This window comes from Malaclemys terrapin, chromosome 2 (assembly GCF_027887155.1).
Source record: "Malaclemys terrapin pileata isolate rMalTer1 chromosome 2, rMalTer1.hap1, whole genome shotgun sequence".
Lineage (NCBI taxonomy): Eukaryota > Metazoa > Chordata > Testudines > Emydidae > Malaclemys > Malaclemys terrapin.
In genome coordinates, this window is record NC_071506.1 from 151,991,191 (window position 1) to 152,014,989 (window position 23,799).

The 23,799-nt window shown below is 41.2% G+C and overlaps 1 protein-coding gene across 2 annotated transcripts in view; it reads left to right on the forward strand.

The window, feature by feature from the left end:
• The window catches only part of MYO10 (myosin X), a 245,183-nt gene that overhangs the window by 142,147 nt on the left and 79,237 nt on the right, over window positions 1–23,799 (forward strand). For both annotated transcript variants that reach the window (XM_054017900.1, XM_054017901.1), the window contains exons 5-14: window positions 7,738–7,872; window positions 9,911–10,035; window positions 11,646–11,720; window positions 12,778–12,881; window positions 17,004–17,133; window positions 18,749–18,867; window positions 21,092–21,238; window positions 21,425–21,525; window positions 21,771–21,837; window positions 23,469–23,561. In XM_054017900.1, the coding sequence (XP_053873875.1) occupies window positions 7,738–7,872; window positions 9,911–10,035; window positions 11,646–11,720; window positions 12,778–12,881; window positions 17,004–17,133; window positions 18,749–18,867; window positions 21,092–21,238; window positions 21,425–21,525; window positions 21,771–21,837; window positions 23,469–23,561 (1,096 nt within the window). The remainder of the gene's footprint in view (window positions 1–7,737; window positions 7,873–9,910; window positions 10,036–11,645; window positions 11,721–12,777; window positions 12,882–17,003; window positions 17,134–18,748; window positions 18,868–21,091; window positions 21,239–21,424; window positions 21,526–21,770; window positions 21,838–23,468; window positions 23,562–23,799) is intronic.

The window sequence follows — 23,799 nt, forward strand, 5'->3', positions numbered from 1 at the left end:
ATGCCGTCCACTATTTATTAATCCCGTTCCATGCTCTTTTGTGTTGAGACAAGAGGCACCTTTCTTCCAGCTCTTCATATGCCCCTGGGAGGAATGCTGGGTTTTGTTGTAACTAGGAACCACAGCACTGGTGAAAAGAGTCAGTATATGTGAGCAGTTACTATAGAGTATTAGCATAGTGAGGGGCAGGGAAGGGCTTTTGCCAGAAAGACATGGGCATGGGACAAAATCCTACACTCCATCAAATACGTCTGGCTTACAGACTGAGACAGTGGGAAATCCTTTTACATTAGTCACAGTAATTACTTGGCTTCATAAAAGAGTTGGTGAAGGATGACCTACGTCATGTTGGCATTGTATTCATATTGGCAGTAATTGGTTTGATGCCAGGTACAGTGGAAACATGGTAAATCAACAGTTTAAGCATTTTGAATGCATTATCCCCACTAACATCACCACTGTTTGTGGCAACCCTGGTTAATTTACTTGTTCAGCTGACTTTTAAACAAATGTGTCTCAAATCTTGTCTCTGTTGATTGATTTGTGTTGATTCGTTTCATTTTTCTTGTTCACTGCTCTCTTTCATTTGGTTGTGTGTGTGCTCTGCCGTGGGTCCAGCTAATGTTTTGGTTAACATCTGGCCTGATAACTATGCAAATTGTTTGGAAGAGGTGTGCTACTGGGACCTCTATCTAAGACACAGGGGAAGACTTCCTGTATAATAGCTGAGGGGGCGATCAGAATCATGCCCAACTGTGACACTTTCTTTGGGTGCCCAGGACCGAGTGTAACCTTGTCTCACCCCCCCCCCCCGCCTCCAGCATGAGGGGGTCTTTCGTGTGGTAGCTGAGTGTCAGCGCCTGAACAGCACCAGCCTTTCAACCACTCATGCACTCTCTTCAGGACTCTACCTGTCTTACTCTGCTTTGTAAGTTAACAACAGGGGAACCCCAAGCACTCTTGAAGAGCATTCCCCTGTCACAGACACTCATGGTAGTTACCAGGTTTGCTGCTTCCAAGGAATAGTATAAACACACCAGCTTGTTTGGAGCTGATACTCAGTTGAATCAATCTAACAACACAGTGCTGTAATCTACTTATAGTGAAAACAAATCAAAGGTTATGATTTAAGAGATAGTGAGCAAGGATAACAAGAACAACAGGTTAGAAATAAAAGTATAACACGTCTTTTTGAGACTAAAAAATAATTTAACAGGCTACAATCCTTGTTGAAAGCCGACTTATCTCACCTAAGCCTTTTCTGCAGCGCTTCAGTCCAGGTTGGCTGAGGTCCTGTTTTCATGGATGTAACCGCATTGCCTGGTTATCCCCTCAGGTGCAGGATAAAAGAGGGGTCATGTTGCCTTCTTATGCCCCAAAGTCAGACTCTGGTATGTGCTCCCCTGTTGAGTTCACATCCCCCCACCACCCCATCAGCCTGTTTTCCTGTTGACTTTACATGCAAATAGGGCTTGTTTTGTGTTGGGTTTACAATGCTTAATTTACATCAGAGACCTAGTGAGATAGGTGATTCCACATCCCATTGTCTGTCAAAACCTGCTTGTCAACCTGCTAGGGACACAGATTCTAAATATATGTTCAATACATACATACAAATTCTTAAATGTCACCCATACCTACATCACACAACGACCAATGAAGATTCGTACGACGTAAGCTTCGATTGGACACTTTGCACAACCCTTTTTGGGTGAAAACTGTGAAGCACTATGCTAGGTGCAGTGAGTGACTCAGGCCTGATACAAAACCATGAGGCCTTTGCCAGTTGGCATGGAGAGGTTCTTAGGGATCACACCAATAATAATAGCAATACCTAGTTTTTATATAGCATTTTTTATCCTTAGATCTTAAAGCAGTTTACAGAAGCAGTAAGTAATAGTACTGCCATTTTACAGATGGGGACACGAAAGTACAAAGAAGTGAAGTGACTTGTCCAAGATCACCTGGCAGGCTGGTGGCACTGCCGGAATAGAACACAAGCCTGCCAAGTTCCAGGAGCCTGCTGGGTCTGTTGAGCCACAGTGCAGGCAAAACATCATTTGGGAAAATTTCACATTCACAACTTCTATCCTTACAACAATTTTCTGCAGGCCTGGCCCAAAGCAGTTGGTTAGCATTTGTAAAATGCTACGTTTTGGACAAATACTGCAACACAGCTTTATAAGGGTAGGTTTCACTTTTACAAAATTTAAAAGGAAATTGTGCTCATAGCTATAATTAAAAAGAATCAAAGAAAATCAATGCCAGTTTCTCTGATATGAAGTGACTTATTTATTTTTTTAGGCTGAGAGTCAGTCTGAGCAGACTAATAACATGGGCCAAGACTTTTAAACATGGCTAGTGTTTTTGGCCATCTCAGTTTTGGGTGGCAGACTTGAGACCTTGAAGGGGCCTGATTTTCAGAAAGCGCTAAAACCCACTGTTTGTGGGAACATGGCTGCCCCATAGAAGCTCCCTGCTGGCTGAGTATGGTGTGGCTGAACATTCCCTGTCCCAGTTTCCTTTCCTGAGGTTATTCTCCTCAGCTTCCCAGACATGGGTCTGTGCTGGAGTTGTGACTTAACCCTCTAGCCAAGTCACAGAACAAGAAATTCAAACTAAAAATCCCAACAAACAAAAATGTTTTTCTGCTCTTTGGGGGCTTTTCTTCAGCCCATCCTCTCGGGTCTATTCCCAGCCCCCTTCTGGGCTACCTGTGAGAGTCTTTATGGCTCCAGGATAGAGCCTTCAGCCCCTGGGTGTACTGTGTTCTCACGCCCTGCTGAGCTCTCTTCCTGGCATCGTTGCCTGTTCCACTAGAGAGCACTGGGCCCCCGAAATGGTTCTTCTGGAGTAACCCAACTCCTGCAGACCCTGGCTCAGGACCTGCCATAGAAGCTGGCCCCACTCCCTGTGGTTCCAGTACACAGACTGGTTTCTAGGCCCATTTATAAGACTCAGGTGTTTCTTAAGCTATCACGTGACCCTCTTTAGTCCCAAATCTTCAGGCTGGGAAGCAGCTAATTACTTATGGCACAGGTGTGGCTGGCCCCATGTCCCCTCAAAGTGGACAGTTATCCTTTGACACCCTCTGAAAATCAGGCTCCGTTGAGGCGTCTCATTCAGGTTATGCAAAAATTGATGTGTTCAAAATGACTAGTCACTTTTAAAAACCTTGGCCAGGCCTGGTTTATTTGTTTAGAATTGAAAGATATTGGAGTGATTAGTTTTGTCAGTTTTATTGGGCAGGTTAGCTCTGATGTTTGAAAATGGTAATGAGAAGCAGAACTTAGCTGCCACATGTCTGAATTCAGAGTGTTAGTTATGTTGCCTGCAAAAGAAGGCACCAAAGGAAATCTTAGCAAATTCCGTCTTCAAAACTATGATATAAAACAAGTACTGTACCCAAGTTAAGCTAAAATGAAGTTGTGAGTCATCAGCTTTCAAATCCCAATGTATTGCTCTTGTTCATTGTTACGTTGTATCTAAAATGATAGGATGTTAGAACTGCATTCTAAACTAAAGGCATTTAGCACCATTTGGAATTGTCTAGGCATGAAGCACCCCCTAGTGGACTTAATCAGTTTTACAGTTTTTTTGAAGAGACTCCTGTGAATACAAATGTTCAGAATATAATTTAAAAACAAATATGTGGGATTATTTTTAAATGCTATGAATTTTTCTCTAATTGGAGAGGTAAGGTAGGAAAATGGGAGTGTAATGTTACCAGGACTGACTCGATTGCAAAATAAAACCCAGTGTTTATTAATATAAAGCCATCTTTACCACATAAAAGCCAGGGGAAGGTTGAGGAAGTGTTTTAAATGGAGTTGCAGAAAGACAGTAATTATGCGATTTCTGTTAGACAGTGCTGCATTATTACACGATAATACTGAGTCACAATGATGCAGTATCCTAACATACTGATCTAATGCCATGTTGCAAACACTGCTATCCAGCATGTGCATAGCAAGTTGTGATTATCATGTGACTCCATTACTCCATTGAAACTGGCACAGTGTGAAGTGGCCCTTGAGCTCTGCCAGGCTGAATATTACGGATGCCGTTTATATACTTAAAGCCTTTGGTACAGAGATGACTACACCGAGACATGTTCATACTGCTTTAAACTTTGTATCAATCTACACCTTACATCACAGGATCATTTCATTCGAAACAATTAGCTATTATAACACAACAGACAGACTGCAAAATAAGGTACTGCTGTTGTATTTGGAGAGATGAACCCCAGGCCCAGCACCCAGCCTGAGTAACTGGACTGGGCTCTGGGTATCTCTGCAGGGGTGGGAGAAGAATCCTCCCTTTTTCAGCTCGCAGGGCGGTTCTCTTAACTAGGAAAAGTGGTCGAGTGTAGGTCGGGCATAGGTAACGCATTAGCTAAGTCAGACCTAAACTGGACCTTTCTCCTAGTGCAGATGTAGGGTAACACCTTAGCTTGATTTTTAGCTGGCCTTATCCATGTGTATTCCTCTCCTCGTATGCTAGTAGTTCTTCCATTTTTTAAAATTAAAAGCTTAAAAAAATACGAACCCTAAAACAACTAAAGAAATGGAAACAGCAAACCTGAAATCACAATCCAACATTGCACCGTTCACTTTATTATCAGCTGACTGCCTGAAACTTTTTCACTCAGATTGAAGATCAACATAAAACAAGCTACCCTTTGGACAAGACTTGAACTTTTTAATGGGAAGACTTTATTTATGAGGCTGACATACCAAGATTAAACAGTGCATTTGAAGAGCCATGTTTGCTGTGGGGGCTTTATTTTTTTTATCTATCATGTAAGTTATAAAGCCAAAAGATTGAACTGAGGTGTGATTTAGAGTGTGTTGGTTCAGTCATTTTGCATATGAAAGCCCTCGGAGTGAGAAGTCTTTTACTGATCCTCTTTCCCCTCCAGTAGTTCAGAGTTCAGACTGTTTTGCCCTTCAGAAAGCATGACATGTGGAACAAGTGATGGAGAAAGATTAAAGATTTCCAAAATGAGGACCTCACAGACTGCTGTCATACTTCGTGTATCCAGAGCACTGAATGTAATGGATTGGAACAGGCTTTGCGTTTAAAAATGCTTGGGGTGAGAGGTTAGTTGAAAGGTTGAGTGCACACTAAAAAGAGTCTACTTCCCTGAGGATTTTGTAGGACTGAACTACCACAACACAATGTAAGTGTTTGAGTTGTAGTAGTCATGCAAACGATGAATGGAAAGTTTGGAGTACTTGGTGTGTTTTCATATTTTTTATTAATAATACAACTTGCATTGGGTCAAAGAGCTGCAAAGAAAGCAGCAGCAAAACATAACTAAGCATGGTACCAACTATATTAGAAATAGGAAGAAAAAAACTTAAAAAACCAAATTTAAAAGCATTACTAGCACAAAAGTATAGCCAAATGCTGCTCCCAGTTACCCCCAGTATAAATCCAGAGTGACTCCATTGGCTTCAGTAGAATTACTTCAGATTCACACCAGGGTGAGTCAGAGCAGAATTTGGCCCATGGCACAGGACAGAAATGGCAACTCTAATAATTGGAGAGCGATCCAGATCCTTAGCTGGCCTACACTGACATAGCTATAACTGCGGTGAGTCTATGCGGATGTATGCCAGCCAAAGATCTTGGCCCAGAGGGCAGGCAGGAAATATACATCAGTAAGTGGGATATTTTGTTGTTTTTATCTGGCAAATGTAAAGGCACTGAAGTATAAAGCTATTTAAAAATGAATCCCGGAAGTGCTGTTGCTAATTCTCATGTGCGCAGGGTGCCAATGTAATAGAAAGATCACATGAGAGTTATAAAAGGTCAAAATAAATTAAATGTACTGCAGAATTTTGGATAGAATGTAAATGTGTGATGGATGAATGAAGGTCAGCCAAGAGCCTGTTACAATGCTAGGGTTGTAGAGACTCCAGCACATATCAGAATAAATATACTATATCTTATATGAAGTTGTGAATCATTTTTAAGAGTTGCTGACACCTTCTGGAAAGCTATGCAAAACATTTAGACACAGATCTTTCGATACATTTTATATACACCTCTACCTCGATATAACGCTGTCCTCGGGAGCCAAAAAATCTTACCGCGTTATAGGTGAAACCGCGTTATATTGAACTTGCTTTGATCCACTGGAGTGCGCAGCTCCCCCCGGAGCACTGCTTTATCGCGTTATATCCGAATTCGTGTTATATCGGGTTGCGTTATATCAAGGTAGCGGTGTATATATTCTAGATGTCTCTTCCCTGATTTTTATTTTATTTTAAATGGTTGAGGTGTACTTGCATGGAAATCTGATGTTTGCTTCTTGGGGCTGTATCTGTTCTTTGCTCCTCACTAGAAACCTCTGTGATAACATAAGGGCACCACAGTCACCACTTTTGCTTAGTAACCAAATTGTGCATTGTATATGTGCCCAGTTCTCATCCATTGAAGTCAATGACAGAGCTCCCATTGGCTGCAATGTGGAAGTGGGATCAGGACCTAAGTGTGCCCAATTTCCATGAAAGTGAATAGGAATTAAATGCATATATTTAAAGTCAGAATTTTGTCCAGTGACTTCAGGTGAGAAATAAGCAAGTCAGATAATTGAGTTTTTAGGAAATAAGCTCAGTTAAATTATTGGTTAAATTATGCTCTGAACCTGCCCAGATGCAACATTATTGAAGGAAATGGGATTGGACAGGAAAGCAAAATTTGGCTTACTGTTTTTAGGCAAATGGTCTAGTAATAGAAATTCAATATTTCATATTCTGTTTGTTTCAGCAGTGATTGTTTTTAAATGGTCTATTTTTTCAAATATCAATGGGTCTTTAAATGTGTCACATCAAAATCTCTGCACATTTAACTTTTTCCTTTGTTTTGGCACAAATTTTGCATATAATTTTACCAAATCAGATTAGTTGCTATATGAGGCAATAGGTGTTTTTTTGGATTCTGTTTAAAATAAAATATAATTTATACATATAATATTTTTATATATAAAATAAAAATGAGGGGGGATTAGGTAAAAGTACATAAAGTTGCTATAGATTTATGCTGGTATGACTAAGTTCAGAGTCTGCCCCTACATGAAAAACCTTTGTTTAAAAGAAACCTGTATCATCATCATCATCATCATCATCTTCACTATGAACAGTAGTAATAATATTTAAGTATGCAGTGCCATAGATATGCATAGATAACCTCCTACACACTTATTAATGTTCCGTTTCACGCCAAGGCTCCCTCCCCTATGGTTATCCTTCTATACATAACCATGCTGCAGCCTTACCAAGTCTGGTAGGAGACTCCTGATTTTGGATTAGCTTTACAGCAGTTTTTAGCATATCTGTAGCTATGTGGCCATGCCTCCTTGTGCTGTGTTCCATTCCGCAGTGGCTGCATTTCAGCAGTGGTGTATTATGTCATCTCTACAGCCCTGGGGTGCCTCACAGGAGTTGAAGGGGTGCTTGTCATATGTTAATAAATTGAGATCCTGGCTGAAAAGTGCTGTAGAAGCGTGGAGTTATTATGCGTTTAGCACTGTGTTCCAGTGAGACATTTAAATTCTCATAGCGTTTTAAATCTCACTCATTCAGATTGTTATGGTCTGACAGCCCTCTCTAATCACTCCCTTTATTCTGGCTTGTGAGTGCCTTGATGTAGGCCAGACGAAGGATTTTTTCCCCCCATGAACATAGTCAAAGTAGAAACGCTGTGGTATGTTTTTTTGTCTTTCAGTGGTGAAAGTGGTGCTGGTAAGACAGAAAGTACTAAGCTGATTCTCAAGTTCTTATCTGCCATGAGCCAACATTCGCTGGAACTGTCCTGTAAGGAAAAGACCTCCTGCGTGGAGCAAGCTATTCTTGAGAGCAGGTATTATGTTCATATCCTCATACATGGTCCATAGTATTGCACACAATACAGAGTGACAGAGGTAGAACAACCACTGAAGCTGAAGACATTTAAAACTAAACTGCTGCACAAAACACTGTAAAATAATCCTGCACTGGCACCGAGGGAGTAGACAGATGACGTTCCAGGTCTTTTCCATCTCCAATGTTTGTGGTTCTTTGGCTGTAAGTTCTGTGTTGCAGACACCAATTCTTGGTGTATGTGGAGCTGTTGATTTACATTGCAGGTTTTTCCCAGTGATTTTTTTTCTCTTTTAGAATTTCATATGCACTATGGATTTTCCACTGTTTTCCCCCTTACATTTTAAATTACAGCTGTAAGTTTTTTAAAATCAAAATAAAAGTCAGCGGAGCTCTAGGTCAGGTTTGAAGTACATCTCTACCTCGATATAACGCTGTCCTCGGGAGCCAAAAAATCTTACTGCATTATAGGTGAAACCGCGTTATATCAAACTTGCTTTGATCCGCCGGAGTGCGCAGCCCCGCCCCCCCCCCGGAGCACTGCTTTACCGCGTTCTATCCGAATTCGTGTTATATTGGATCGCGTTATATCAGGGTAGAAGTGTATATTGATAAGGCAGCGTGGACGAAGCCTGCCCTGCGGATGCTATAGCATTACTGATTATTTGTGTGTGTTATGTATTTATAAATCACCCAAATGTTAGGCATTTTACAGAACAAACTAGACTGTCCCTGCTTTTAAGTACTTGCAATCTATTTTACACATGACACGTGGGTACATTTAGAAAACAATAAGCGTGGCGGTGTGGGAGGGCCCAGGTCACAGTAACAGGATCACCAATGGAATGGTTCTGCGCAATGTGTGAAGTGGTTTTGTACAAATTGGGATTGTTTCTTAGTTATTTTTTTTCATTTTTGTTTGGAGCTGAGCTGCGGGGATGGGAGTGAGGAAGGCAACAGGAGGTGTGAGAGGGGGAGAGGCGGATGGGGTGGGGAGATTTTATTATTTGGTGGATAGGAGAGAGGCTTCAGGGGGAGCTAAAGGGAAACAGAAGGGGGTAGTAAGGATCAGCAGGGCAACTGAAGATAGCTTGATGAGGTAAGGGAAAATCAGGCGAGCTGATTTGATGGATCTATTTGCTGTTAATCAGGTACCTTCCACAAGCACTAAATTCACTCAATGTTTTAACAAGAAGTTGTGCACACAGCTAGACTATGAACAGATCGGTTGCTATCACTGTCACACATCTTCCCTGTCCCTCCCCCATCTCTGTTTTCATCCACTAAAGTAAGATTGTGTAAGTTCTTTAGGACGAAAACGGTCTCCTATACACCCATATGGCACGCTGCACAATTGGGTCTTGGCTTGACTGGGGGCCTCTGTCTTTACTATAATGCAAACACTCAACAACAGTTATAATATAGACCTGTTATAATAAATCCTATTTCAGTTATATACTCAAAGCTGTACAGTGGTTAATGTCTTTTTCTTATATAGTATTATAGCTACTTTACTACCTGCAGACATACAGCCAATGGTATAACTGAGTTGTCTAGAGCAGTGGTTCTGAAACTGTGGGTCAGGACCCCAAAGTGGGCTGCGAACCCATTTTAATGGGGTCGCCAGGACTGGCTTACACTTGCTGGGGCCCAGGGCCCAAGCCCCATTTCCTAGCACCAAAGCCCAAGGGCATCAGCCCTGGATGGTCAGACTCAGGTTACAGGCCCCCTGCCTGGGGCTGAAGCCCTTAGCCTTTGGCTTTGGCCCCTGGACGGTGGGGCTCAGGCGGGCTCAGTCCCCCCTCCTGGGGTCGTGCAGTAATTTTTGTTGTTAGAAGGGGATCATGGTGCAATGAAGTTTGAGAACCCCTGGTCTAGAGCGATGGTAATGAGTAAGGATGTAGGCCATGTCTGAGGATAATGTTAGAGTTGGGCTTTATGGGGATTATGCCTTTCCTTGAGCACTGGAGTGCAGTGCTCCTATCAATGGCATTCCAGTCACAAGTTAATACATTTGTCGTCCTCCCTTATTTTCACAGCCCAATTATGGAAGCTTTTGGCAACGCGAAGACTGTTTACAACAACAACTCAAGTCGCTTTGGGAAGTTTGTTCAGCTGAACATCTGTCAGAAGGGAAACATCCAGGGAGGAAGAATTGTAGATTGTATCCTCTCTCATTGCTGAGTGCCTGTGTAGTTCAGGGTGATGTGCTCCCTGTGTCTGTTCTGGGGGGAAATATTAGCCTTCGCCTGTCCCTCTGCCCACACCCAAAGATTCCAGGTTAAAAAAAACTTTCCTGAGTGAACTTCAAGAGAAATCAATAAGTCCAGATTCAGTCTGTGTGTGTCCATCTGTCCATTCCTTTATCTAGATATAAAATCACCAAACCTTTCTCATTTCTGGTATTATGGCTAATGAGCATGTTTCTCCAGAGTGAGCTGCTAATGTCTTAACTTCATGGGAAAAACTCTGATTACCAGCTCTTCACCAGCCAGGTGAAATTCATCCAAGGGCATAATGGGCAAGGAAAGGCCTGTGCAGAGCAGAAGTGAGAGGTTCCATTGTGTGAGGGGGGAGGGGTAGCCTCTGGTTGGCCACACTGCTTGCATGCTGCAGTGCTGGGCTATGTACCAGTTTCACATAGGACACTGCAGGTTGGGGAATTAGGGGTGTAACCTCAGGATTTGAAGCAGGGCCGTCTTTAGGAAGTGCGGGGCCCGATTCGAACAGTTTTGACGGGGCCCCAGCAGGGATGACTGAAAAAAAAAACCCACGTAAAAAACACGTGGGGCTTGTACTCACCAGGCGGCACTCCTAGTCTTCGGCGGTGGGTCCTTCACTTGCTCCGGGTCTTCGGTGGCACTGAAGGACCTGCTGCCGAAGTGCTGCTAAAGACCCAGAGCGAGTGAAGGACCCGTCGCTGAAGTGCCGCCGAAGACCCGGAGCGCTGCCGGGTGAGTAAAAATTAAAAAGGAACCTCTAGCCAGGGAAGGGATTCTCGGCCACTTGCCCCCACCCCGGCGGCCCTGCCACTGGGCGCAGGGCCCGATTCAGGGGAATTGGTGGAATTGGCCTAAAGCCGGCCCTGATTTGCAGTTACATAGATGAAGTAGGCATAGGCCCTGTATAGGGGTGTTGGGTTGTGTTTGCTATTCCTGCACTGTCGCAGGATTACTGGCTGTGGAACAGCTGCATCCCCCTTGCGTGTCTTTGAGGGGGGTGATTCTGTCCCCACACTCTCAACCTCCAAATCCTGCCTAGATCTATGCACAAAAGTTGTTTGTTCACACTTCATGCAAGGTGGGTGAATTTCACCCTTAAAGCAGGCACCAAACTAACCAGGAAACAGAAAGTTAAGCAGAAAGGTAGGTGTCACTCCAAATCCTCATTTGGTCCAGAATATGACAATACTTCAGTATGTTCTGTTGAAAAAACCTTTGGGATTAGAAGTGGCTGAATGTGTTAGTTATAGAAACTCTCCTCCTTTTGCTGTGCAAACAGGTACACGACACAGACCACAATGTTCTTTTTAGTCTCTGAAGTTAAGCCGCTAGGGAGTTATAAACATATAGTTCTTTAATTTCACTGTTTTATCCCTTGACGGATCACTTTCTTCCACACTAAAGATTTATTAGAAAAAGTAAGTCAACATTTGCTGTCATCCAGTATTTTTTGTTTTATTCATAGACTTTCTCAAAAATTGATGGGGAATAGGTTCCCTTTAAAAATAATCCCCTAAACAGAAATCTTATTTGCTTTGACAGAACCGTGTAGTAAGGCAGAACCCTGGGGAGAGAAATTATCACATATTCTATGCACTGCTGGCAGGGATAGAAGAGGAAGAGAAAGGTGAGTGACAAAGCTCTGCTCACACAACTGTTTGCAAATGGCTCTTTGCCAGTACTATTTCAGTCATGAAACACCATCTTGCGGTGACAGTGCTGTGGTAAACCAATAACCGAACAAGAGAAATAGATTATTTATTTAATCTGAATTCACCGAGCATGTTTTGTGAGCTCATCTTGCTACAAGCAGTGTCTCTAGCATAGGAATGCCACCAGGCCTCCTGGGGTTTATTCCCAGCTGCCGCAGACTCACTTTGTGACCTTGGGATCGTTACTCAGGCTGGACACTGCGATGTGGCCTTGTCCCTGATTATCTTGGCTGGGCACTAGGAAATTCCAAAGGGAAGAGAGGAGAAGGAATCGTATTCTCACAGTCCCTTATCATGAAGATTAACCCCTTAGCAAGAGAAATAGCATTTGTGTAAAAATGTCTAAGCTGTGTTAGCACCACCTTTTTGGCCACCTGTCTGTGTGCGATGAAGAGTACAGGTCATGGTGTTTCACAGCTAGCTAAAATGAAAATTATCCAATGAATGTGATATATTTTCCATTGCTATAAACCAGAGGCTCTCAACCTTTCCAGACTACTGTACCCCTTTCAGGAGTCTGATTTGTCTTGCGTACCCCGAAGTTACACCTCACTTAAAATCTACTTGTTTAAAAAAATCAGACATAAAAATACAAAAGTGTCACAGCACACTATTAGTGAAAAATTGCTTACTTTCCCATTTTTACCATACAATTATAAAATAAATCTATTGGAATATAAATATTGTCCTTACATTTCAGTGTATAGAACAGTATAAACAAGTCATTGTATGAAAGTTTAGTTTGCTGATGCTTTTTACGTAGCTTGTTGTAAAATTAGGCAAATATCTAGATGAGTTGATGTAGCCCCTGGAAGACCTCTGTGTACCCCCCAGGGGTACGTATACCTCTCGTTGAGAACCACTGTTATAAACCACTTGATTTTGTGTCCCTGCTCATGTATATCTCAAGTAAATGAAAGATTAATTAATTTTTTAACTGCTAAAGTGGTGACTTGTTTTTTCTCTTTGCAGATGCATTTTACTTATCTGTACCAGAGCACTACCACTACCTGAATCAGTCTGGATGTGTAGCGGATAAGACAATCAATGACAAAGACTCCTTCAAGGAAGTCATTGTGAGTTGTTTGACCAGTTCTTTATGGTTCAAGGGTGATAAGTTTCACATCTCTTTGCTTGATAGTGGTTTCAATGAAAGCTGTCCTGATCTGTGGCTAACTAGGGTCCTAATCTTGCAGAAGGATCAGTCCCTGGTCATGGCTATGTGCAATCCCACTCACTTGAACAGCACTCCACATGGGCATAAGGTGCCTCATGGAATATCAGTGTTTACTGTTGCCCAGAAGTGACTAATTTTCTGTCATACACTTCGCTATCACAGGGAGCATTTCTTTCCTTGCATGCAGGATATGAAGTCACTCTCCCACCACTCCTTGGAAAGGAAAGCAATTAAATTGCAGAACAGAGGACAGCAGTGGAAGGCAATCAGACATTCACCCACCTTACCTTCCATCCACGACTTATGTAGAATCACTGTTACAGTAGTTTATAACAAAGGACATATGTATTCATACCTAGGAGCAAATTACTCAACGCATGATGGTGGCAATGGGATGCTACAGAGTAAATACATTAATAATGCACATCCGAAATAGGACACCAGAGGATATAACAAAGAATGTACACAGAGTGCGATGGAAGCATAAAGCGTCTTGTTTCACAATTGATTGAGAACCTGTACATTTTCTGATTCATTCCCACTTTTTTTGACAAAACCAAACAAGTGTTCTATTGTTTACCTAACTTACCCCAACCATCCATTAGAATACAGTGTAGCACTCCCATCCCATTCCAAAGGTGTTTGCACCTTCTGTAAGATTTTAGTATCTGGAATAAACTAGATGGCTTTTTTTCTTCATAACTATTGGGTGTACACTGTGAGGGCTGGTTGTGTGTATAAAAGAGAAGCATCACTTCGATATCTGTTTGCTGTTTATGCTCCTGGGACAGTTCATACAAAACAGTCAAATAAAAATACTGAGCAATCAGGAAGCAGCTTTTCTTTTATGGGAACATTAACCTTCTGACTAAAAGAAAACAAGCCACCTTATTTTGCATGACCAGTGTACATATTTTTGCTGCTTCTCTCATTTCAAGGCTTCGTACACTTTCTGCACTATTTACTGAAATATAGAAATAGCAAATCCATGGTAGTATGTGGACTTCTGCAGCTTTCCAATCTCTTCTAGCCATGTGCCTTTGGGGGAGAAAGGGTGCAATAAAGATAATCTGGTATGTGGAGTAAGTGATCAGTTATGCTTATTAAATAGAATGGAAACATGGGTGAAATGGAGGCACGCACACTAATTGAGGATTTCTCTGGGTAGCCTTGACTTTCACACCCACATTAGTGTCAGCAATTAGTTACAGTAATTAGCTGACTCTTACTATTACCAGAATTATCAATTTCTTTTCCTAGTACCACCACCATTTCAGTGTGGCACGTACTCTATGGGATTTGAAAACCAATAAAAATGGCCAGGTACAGCTTATTTAAAAGGTGTTTATGTATATTTGTTTTTGCAGCTGTAAAATTACCTAATTTCATGACAGAAATATTTTTGTGAAAGTAGGTGATATCCACATTGCAGTCATATAGTTCAGGTTGAGTAGCATGACATTTAATTTGTGCTAATCGGCTTGAGGCAGGTAGAGCATGAAATTAACCTGACATGTAAATCTTGCATTCTGGAGTATTTTAGAAGCAGAGGTTTGGGCACAGAATGGGGGCTTTTCCACACTGCTTTCCTTATAATGAGAGACAGGGACATTTTGCATCGTGGGTTCCTGTTCCTTCCCCGTTTCATGCACCCCCATCCCTTGTTTCCTTACAGATCTTCCTAAGGCTGAGAATGTGGCTTCAGTGACTTCAAAATTCCTAAGCCGTACTTCATTCTTCTTTCAGTCATATGCATTCTAATGACCTTTTCCAAGAGGCTACAGATGATTCCCCCCCTAGATGTTTTTCTTTCCTTTGTGTTCCAAAAGTTCTTCTCCAGTGGAGTGGGGATCTGCAGTGTGAGCGCACACACATGCATTCCTAAGTATTCTTGTGACATCTTCTTATTACTGTGCCATGAACTGGATCCTATTAATAAAATCTCTTCAGCTTGTACCTCCCTTTATAGTTATAACTATGGCCAGTAGGATTAGGGACAATCACAAGAAATTTGTTAAAAATCATCAGGAACAAGTGGAATTACTGGGTGAAGTTCCATCGTCTGTGTTATACTGATGTCAGATTAGATCAGGGTTTCTCAATCTGTGGCTCATGAACCAAAAGGTTCCAGTCCCACAGGGCTGGCTGAGTTCAGTTCCTCACTCCTGGTATTGTGACTTCTGGGGTTGCAGTGCCACTCGGGTTTGTCCGAGCAGCTCCTCCATCATGATGGGCGGGGTGGGCAGCCAGACCAAATTTGAGTGACTGGCACTGTGACCTCATTTGACAAGTCACAAAACCACTCAAGAAAACTTGGCCCTGCAGGCCCTCGTTAGGGAAGCTGGGCCAAAACTGAGTGGTGCTGCAACCTGAACGTCACCACGTCTGAGCCCAGCCAGCCCTGCGGGACCAGAACTGCAGTAGCTGCTGTTATGGTATGCACAATGTCATTATGTAGTACCAATTACGTTAATAGGTATATTCTATATCATGGATAAGGAATACTTAGTAAGACAGATGTTTTTTGCACTAAAGCTATTTACTGGGTTGTGACAGGACATCAAGGTTTATGAATGGGTTCTGAGAAAGGTTTGAGAACCACTGGACTAGATGATAATTGGGACCACGAAATTATGAATCTACCTACAAAGTATTGGCAATCGTATTGTGTATTGGAAGAGTGTTCATTTTCTCAGATCTACAGTACTAAAAGGTGTTGTATGTTCTGTGGGATTTTAGTAGTTATTATAACAGTTCTTTCTGTGCAGACACAGTGGAATGGATTCCCAGAGCTTCTGCAGATATCCCTTTCCTTCTTATTTACTAAAAATGTTATTGCAAGTATGTGACTGGAGGTATGGCGGGGGAACAGGACGATCCCCTACCAATACCTTGGAGGGATGATAGGTATGAGAGAGAGGAGAGAAGAGAACTTCTTCTTCAAACTCTAAGCTGGCTGACTTGGGGTAGAGCTCCTTTGTGGGGAGGAAGTAATTCCTAGAGCAGCTGCAAAAACACCTCTCAGTACTGCTTGTGTTTTGAAAATGACACTGTTGTCATTATTGATACACACTATGATCAAAGACCATCTTTTTGTAATCACATTTGCACAGAAATACAACACACTCAAATAGCACTACTCAAATATGTCATGCTCTGTGTATTCCGCGTCCCTGAATTAAGAATATTTTATCAGTGCAAACCATGAAATATAGTGAATTTGCACAATCTGGTTCAGAGTCCAGCACTGTAGAGAGATATTTGGAAAACACAAACCATTCCCAAAGAAAATAGTTGTCTGTTTTTCTTGCATTAATAAAATAATATATGTTTTACATTGATTTTTTTGTTTTGTTTTGTTCCTGATATACAGTGGAACCATGGTCATTCTTACTTTGCCCATCCATAAATCCAGTAGTTTTCACAAAAAAACTGTGTCTCACCCCAGTTAGTAGAGTACAGTAATGAGGTTTTTCACTAAGACTTTGTTAGTTTCTCAAAATATGAAGCAGAACATTAGTGTTATAAATAAAACTAAATTACAGTGCACTGACAACGTACATTGCATGATACACGTTTGGTCGCCTCCATGACTAATCTGCAAAATCTGGTAACACAGAGGGGCGGTTCCTCTCAGTTGCTAGTACAAATTAGTGAGGTTTTTTGTATGGCCCTGATCTCGCAAAGTACCCAAGCACATGCATAACTTTAATCAAGTTCCGTTGCAGTGAAACGGCTCTTTAGAGGGTCAGTGACACTCAGAGGGATGAGATTTTAAAGATATCAGTGTGTTACTTTGTGTTTAAAGTTGCACACGTCATGTGTTAAAATGCTTGTGTGGATTGAGGGCGAAGACAAGAGATGCATTTGCTGTTCCCATTCCGCTGTCCCTATGTCGTTTCAAATGCTAAATGCTGCAAAACTCAGTTGTTGTGTTTAGTAATTTATCCTCCATAATCTACTTCAGTTTCTGGTTCTCCAATAAAATCAGACACAAACTAAAAGAAACATTTTCTTCCAGACTGCAATGGATGTGATGCAGTTCAGCAAGGAGGAGGTGCGAGAAGTTCTTAGGCTGCTAGCTGGCATTCTGCATCTAGGGAACATTGAGTTTATCACTGCTGGTGGGGCACAGGTGTCCTTCAAAACAGGTGAGATCGTTATGGGATGAGGAAATGTCCATGATTGCTTAATAACAGTGTTGGAAACCTCGCAGGACAAAAGTCTGCTTCAAGCAGTTGTTTTATGAAGATGAAATGAGTTACTCCTTGGCACTAAACTCTGCCTCCAGTTCAGGAAAGAACGCAAGCATATGCTTAACTTCCTCATGTGCTTAAGTCCCCTGAAGCCAATGCTTTCCTGAATTTGGAATGCTTGTCCTTAAGTTGATGGGACTTAAGCATGTACTTAAGTGCATTCTGGACTTCAGTGCACTGTGCCTGCCTTGTTTGCCTTGTCAGCAAGTTACATCTGCAGCTGTGTAACGATGGGACAGAAAGTTCAGGGATTGGGTTTGGGAACAATGACATCATCCCTTACTTTTATACCAAAAAATGGCAAAGTGCAAATTCAGATGCACACTTTGGACAAACTCTTCTTCTATTCATCAGAAACATCTACATGATCCAGGGAGAAAGCAGAAGTACCTCTTATGAATGAGGAAGTGGGTATTAGGTTTCTGTATCCATAAAACCAAACATTAGTATTAGCAATAAGATTAGGTTTGGATTTTTATTATGTTAAGAACAAATTAAAGGCTTCCAACTGTGATCTGTAATGAATTGGGGATGTTTTCAATCAGCTTCTTTCTTTTGTGCACATTTATAATACTGTATCTTGTTGTTTCAGGAGGACAACCACTGTATCAATTTTATTGTAAATGAATTTTCATGACAGTATTTCAGCCTTGTCGCTCTGAAGTTGAGCATCCAGACATTAATAACTGGGTTCGATTGACAGTGAAAATGAGTACAGGATTTAACCTATGTAGAGATGTACTGGGATGTATTAGCGGCTGGATTTATGCATATATTTCAGGGGAGATTAGACCTCTGTGAATGACAATTTCTTTATGATTATAGGTTCTCAGAGGAAGAATTAAAGGGACAGCCTCACTCTGAAATTTAGTTAGTTTCAAATATGAGTTAAATGTTTTCCAGAATATCAACTGTGCCTGAACTTTCTTGCTACTTTTTTTGGGTTTACCATGTCATTTTCCTATTTCTTAAAATGTGCTTCTTTCCTCCATTACTGGGTGAAACACCCACATGACTAAGAAGGGAAACTGACTAACCCGACCTGTATAGGGAAGAGAATGAAAATTGGGCGAAACAACACAGAATGCTATCAAGTGCATAAAGTAAAGAAAATGGGAAGTAGATGGTGGCGCCAGTTCTGCTCTCCAATGTAGTGGATGAGAGTGGCGGCTGATGGGAGCCAGGTGTGGTTCCCTGATTATAGGCTGCCTGGCTCCAGTGGAAGTTAGAGCAGGAATGGAGCTCAGCCGTGCCCGCTGTCTCCTCATGTAAGCTGTAGGTGAGGGGATGTCTGGTGTAGAAGGCAGCTACATTACCTCTGCCAGCACTTTGCATAAGGAGAGCAAAGTGCCTTTAGCAGACTAGAGTATCCAACTCAATATTTTTTTCTAATCTCTGTCAGAAGCTGCTTTGATGTTGCTTCTAATTACAGTAGGTTAAAAAAAATGTTGAGAGAATTGTGCCTTCCACATATACGTGTGTATTTATTTTTGGCTCCTTCTGTTGCTAGCTCTGGGCAGATCTGCAGAGTTACTTGGGCTGGACTCAACACAACTGACTGAAGCATTGACACAGAGATCAATGATACTCAGGGGAGAAGAAATCTTAACACCTCTCAGTGTACAACAGGTAAAGACATACCACTTCGGATATATTTTAACAAAACAATTGGACCAGACTTTCAGCTGATGTAAATCCAGCACAGAGTTCCATTGAGGTCAACGTCTACAATGAACCAACAGCTTGAAGCATGTATAAGGGCTTGTCTGCACGGGGGTACTCAGGAAAATTAATCCGAATTAACAAATTTAGAATTGAAGTAGTCTTCGTTCTGTGTCCATTAAGGGGTTTAAATAATCCACTTTTAATTCACACCTTTGGTTCATTTGGATTAATTTTCCTCAGTGTCCCAATGTAGACAAATCCTAAGAAGCTGACATAAGAATTTTAGTCAGATAACTTGTTGGGGAGGTTCAAGTAACCAATACATTACAGGATTTTCTAATATGGTTTTAAAACAGGTTGTTATGATTTATGAGTCACAGAATGCCAGAGATGTGCATAGCATTTTATAACACAGATAAAGACCAAATCCCTGCCTGTTCAGGGGCCCAATCCTGCATGGGATCCACTAGCCCTGTGCCTTTTGTAGAGTCCAATTGACTTTAATAAGTCTCTGCACAAGTGCAGGAATCCAGGCTAGCAGATCCCAGTGCAGAATTAAGGCCTAAATTAAGATGAGAACAAGAGTAGATGACCTCATGGGATGGGGAAGAAGAGGTGGACAAGACACAAAGACAATTTGGTTGTCCAGTCATTTAGGAAGGTAATGCATGCTGCTTCTTTGTTACATTTAAAAAAAAAATCTTAATTCATAAAATACAGAAATATAATTTATAAACCTCCTTGAAGAAGGGGTTGTGAGACTAGGCTGAGAGGAGGGAGATTGGAATTGTAGCTCCCATGGTTATGAAGGGCCTTCCTGTCCTAGAGAGCAGCAGGAAAGAAAGCATGGCAGAGGCAGGGTGGAAAAGCGATACAAAAGGGGTGGGGGCATTCAGATTAGCAGTTTGGGCCGAACAAACAGGATGAAAGGAGCATAAAAGGAGGCAGCACCTGAGAGGTAATCGTGAGAAATGTTGTTGAGAGCCTTGAAGGTAAGACTACCTAATTATTTATTTAGGGGCATGTTCTGCTGATATCCTTACTCACATTGGGTAGTACCTTACTCTGCAAGTAGCTCCATTAATTTCAGTGAGGCTTCTCTTGCGGTACAGAGCTATTCAGTGTGGGATAAGAATCTGGCCCTTAGATTTTTAGAAATCTCTATGGATGTCCATCTAGTAATTATAAGAACATGATTACTGCCATGCTGATCTACATCAGTGGTCTATCCAGCCCAGTATCCTGTCTCCGAGAGTGGCCAGTACCAAAGTTCAGGGCTGTGTACAGAGCAGGGCAGTTGGAATGATCCACCCCGTCTTCCTCTTCGGGTTTTTGGCAATCAGAGGTTTAGCCTCAACCTGTACATGGGGTTGTATCCCTGACCATCTTGGCTAATAGCCATTGATGGACCTATCCTCCATGAACTTAACTAGTTCTTTTTTTGAGTGAAGTTATACTTTTGACCTTCACAACATCCCATGGCAATGAGTTCCACAATTCATTATGCATTGTGTGAAAAAATACTTCCTCTTGTTTGTATTCAGCTTGCTGCCTATTAATTTCGTTGGATAACCACTGGTTTTTGAATTGTGGGAAATGGTAAATAGCACTATTCACTTTTTCCAAACCATTCATGATTTTACAGACCTCTGTAGGTGGAGCAGGAAGGGCTTCCTTTGGTTAAAGTTGCTCGCCACTTCTCACTGTAGGATCCTGTTTTTAGTTGCCTATAACTTTGTCAGACTTGAACCATTTGGGCTAAAATTTCCCAAGCCAGATAGATGCCTACCTCAGGCTCAGTTTTGGAAAGTTTCAGCAAAATATGGTTCAGCCACTTCTGAGAATGAGATTAGGGAAAAGCATACTGTAGCATTCATATATATGTTTATGTACAAAGGAGCTGAATTTAGGTAGCACAGACACCCTTAATTGCGGTACTTCCTAATTTTTGAGTGTTTGACTTTGAAACCTTAACTTCTTTTTAAATGCAGTATAAATACTGAATTATAATAACTCTCAGTGGAGCTTTCAATCATTAGTGCTTAATTGTAATCAATGTAATGTATACAGACCTGATGGGAATATGAAACTGCATGTCTTGTACTTTTTCATTGCACTGGGCAAAGGACACTGGCAAAATGTGGTTTCTAATTAAATTACTATGCTGTGTATTACCTCTCCAATGCAGGCAGTAGATAGCAGAGATTCTGTGGCTATGGCACTTTACTCCCAGTGTTTTGCATGGGTTATTAAAAAAATCAACAGCAGAATCAGAGGCAAAGAAGATTTCAAGTCCATCGGAATTCTTGATATATTTGGATTTGAAAACTTTGAGGTATGTTCCAAAAAAATTGCTGGGAATTTATTCTTTAATTTTTATGTATGCCATTGTTCCATAATTCCATTTAACTTCTCTAGAACTGGATTATCAAATGTTTTAGGACTTAAAACAAATCAGTTTATCATTTACAAAACAAATGGCGTTGGAAATTTTTACCTTTGAATGTCTGTGCTTTTTCAGGTTAATCGTTTTGAGCAGTTCAATATTAACTATGCAAATGAAAAGCTTCAGGAATATTTCAACAAGCACATTTTTTCCTTGGAGCAACTGGAATATAGCAGGTAAGAATTACAGTTGGAGTTTGAAAGGTGCCTAGGGGAGAGAAATAACCAAATCCTTGACATTCAATAGGATTTGGGTGCCTAACTCCCATAAGCACATTTTAAAAATCCTGGCCTATAGCTGCATATTATTATTATTATTTACATTGATTTTACCCTAACTTGCATGATAGGCATAGCAAACCGCGTCTCCTCCCAACACATTTGTAATTATGAATAAAATGTCCTCTCTTTTCTTACACTAGAGAAGGACTAGTTTGGAAAGATATTGACTGGACAGACAACGGAGAGTGCCTGGACCTTATTGAAAAGGTAATATGTTATTTGATATTGTGGTATGCTTGGACAAATTACTGTGTTCTCATCACTTGTGTGAGCAGGAATTTTAAAGCAGCATGTGGTCAAAAGGCAGCCTATCTTTTATTTGCTTAAATGTTGATCTTTTAATACAGTGGTTTTCAAACTTTAGTATATTGTGGATCATTTTCATAGGGTCAGTATACTTTCATGGACACATACCCTTCCCAATCCTGATTTCCTCACTTTGCCTATAATTTACAGAGCATGGTTGCATACAAGAATGTATTATGAGATCATTAAAGAGATAGCTTGGAGAGAGATTCACATTCGTGTGATGCTTTGGGACTTCAACCAAGATCAGGATTCGGTTGCACTAGGCACTGTAGAAATGTAGATAAAGAGAGAGTTCCTGCCTGAACTCTTTACAACCTAAATAGACAAGACATACAAATGGCTGGGGGGAAGAGATGAAACGTACAAGCAGAATGATCTATAGGATGGTTGACAAAGGTCAGGTTAGTTCCACAATTTTTAAATTGCTTTGTTGGGCGGGGTTTTGTTGGGATGGGGGTTATATATTCTATCTCTGCTCTTAAATTCCTTTTCCTGAATGTTAAACTTTGCATTTCAATGTATCTAGTCTTCTCTTATTGCCCATTTCCCCCCCCCCCCCACTGCCATAGTGTCTCCAGGTCGCTTTTGCAATTTATTTCTATCCTCCAGTGTTTTTATTAGTTGCCCCTCCCCCAGTTTTCTTCCATCCATAAAATTGATTATGGTTGAATGTACACCAAAGAAACACAAAACATGGAAAGTCATGAAACAGCTGCACAGAGTGTTGATATGTGTGAGTGCATGTGGTTTTCGTTGGGGTGGAGGAGAGGTGAAATCTATTTAAGTTCTCTCCTTGGAACCAGTAACACAGGAGTTCCTGTCTCTGTTCAACAACGACTCCGTTTGGGGCATAGGACAAGTTATTTAACCTCAGTGTCCCTTTCGGTAGAACTATAATATCTGCCCGCTTCCCAGGGCTGTTGTGAGAATTAATCAATACTGTAAAGCACTTATAAAAGATTAGATGTGGTGGTGGTTAGTAAAATTTGAATTTAGTTGGTTAAAAAAGATTCTGGAAACTCTAAAAGAGATCTATATCGTTATGAAGTTATCAGTAACTGACTTGAAGAATGACACATGCTTCAACACTGTGACAGAAGCAGCTCTGTGGACCACTTGGAAGTGTTCCTCAAACCTCAGGTTGAGAGTACTTGGGCAAATAACCACATTGCAGTTTCTAGCTATTCAGAATATAGCTCGAGCTGGACTATTGACTCACCCAAAGCAAATTTTAAAGAAAAACAGGATAAATCCCCTTCATTTGAACAATGACTTTGGGCTAAAAAAGTGCTCACATTTTCAATAACTGCTTTTTCCTCCATTGTTTAGCTTTTACTTGCTTTATGTTCCCAGAGGAATCCTTTTTCTCTAACAGCGTTACAGTTTCCTATGAGAATTTTTAAATGATATATTGGTTTGCTTATGCCTCTCTTGACAGCATCTTCAAGATGATTTTCACTAGTGGAAAGATCAGTGTAAACACTCGATGGGCTAATTCATCTTCGTTCTCTTTATTTTTACTGATCTAGAAACTTGGCCTGCTAGCACTAATCAATGAAGAGAGTCATTTTCCTCAAGCGACTGACTGCACCTTGTTGGAGAAGTTACACTCCCAACACGCCGTATGTGATACTCCAATTTATTTAGTGTACCATTTGTAAGATCCTTTGTTTCTCCAGAGGTTTGTGATTCATATGCATGGATGCATAATCTTACAGTACATATTAGGCCCAATTCTATTCCCAGTGAAGTCAGTGGCCAAGTCATTTGCTTCAGTGGGAGCAGGAGGGAGCTTGTTATCTGAAAATACACAATGTGGATATAGATATTTCCATATGCATAGATAGGTATATGGAAAGG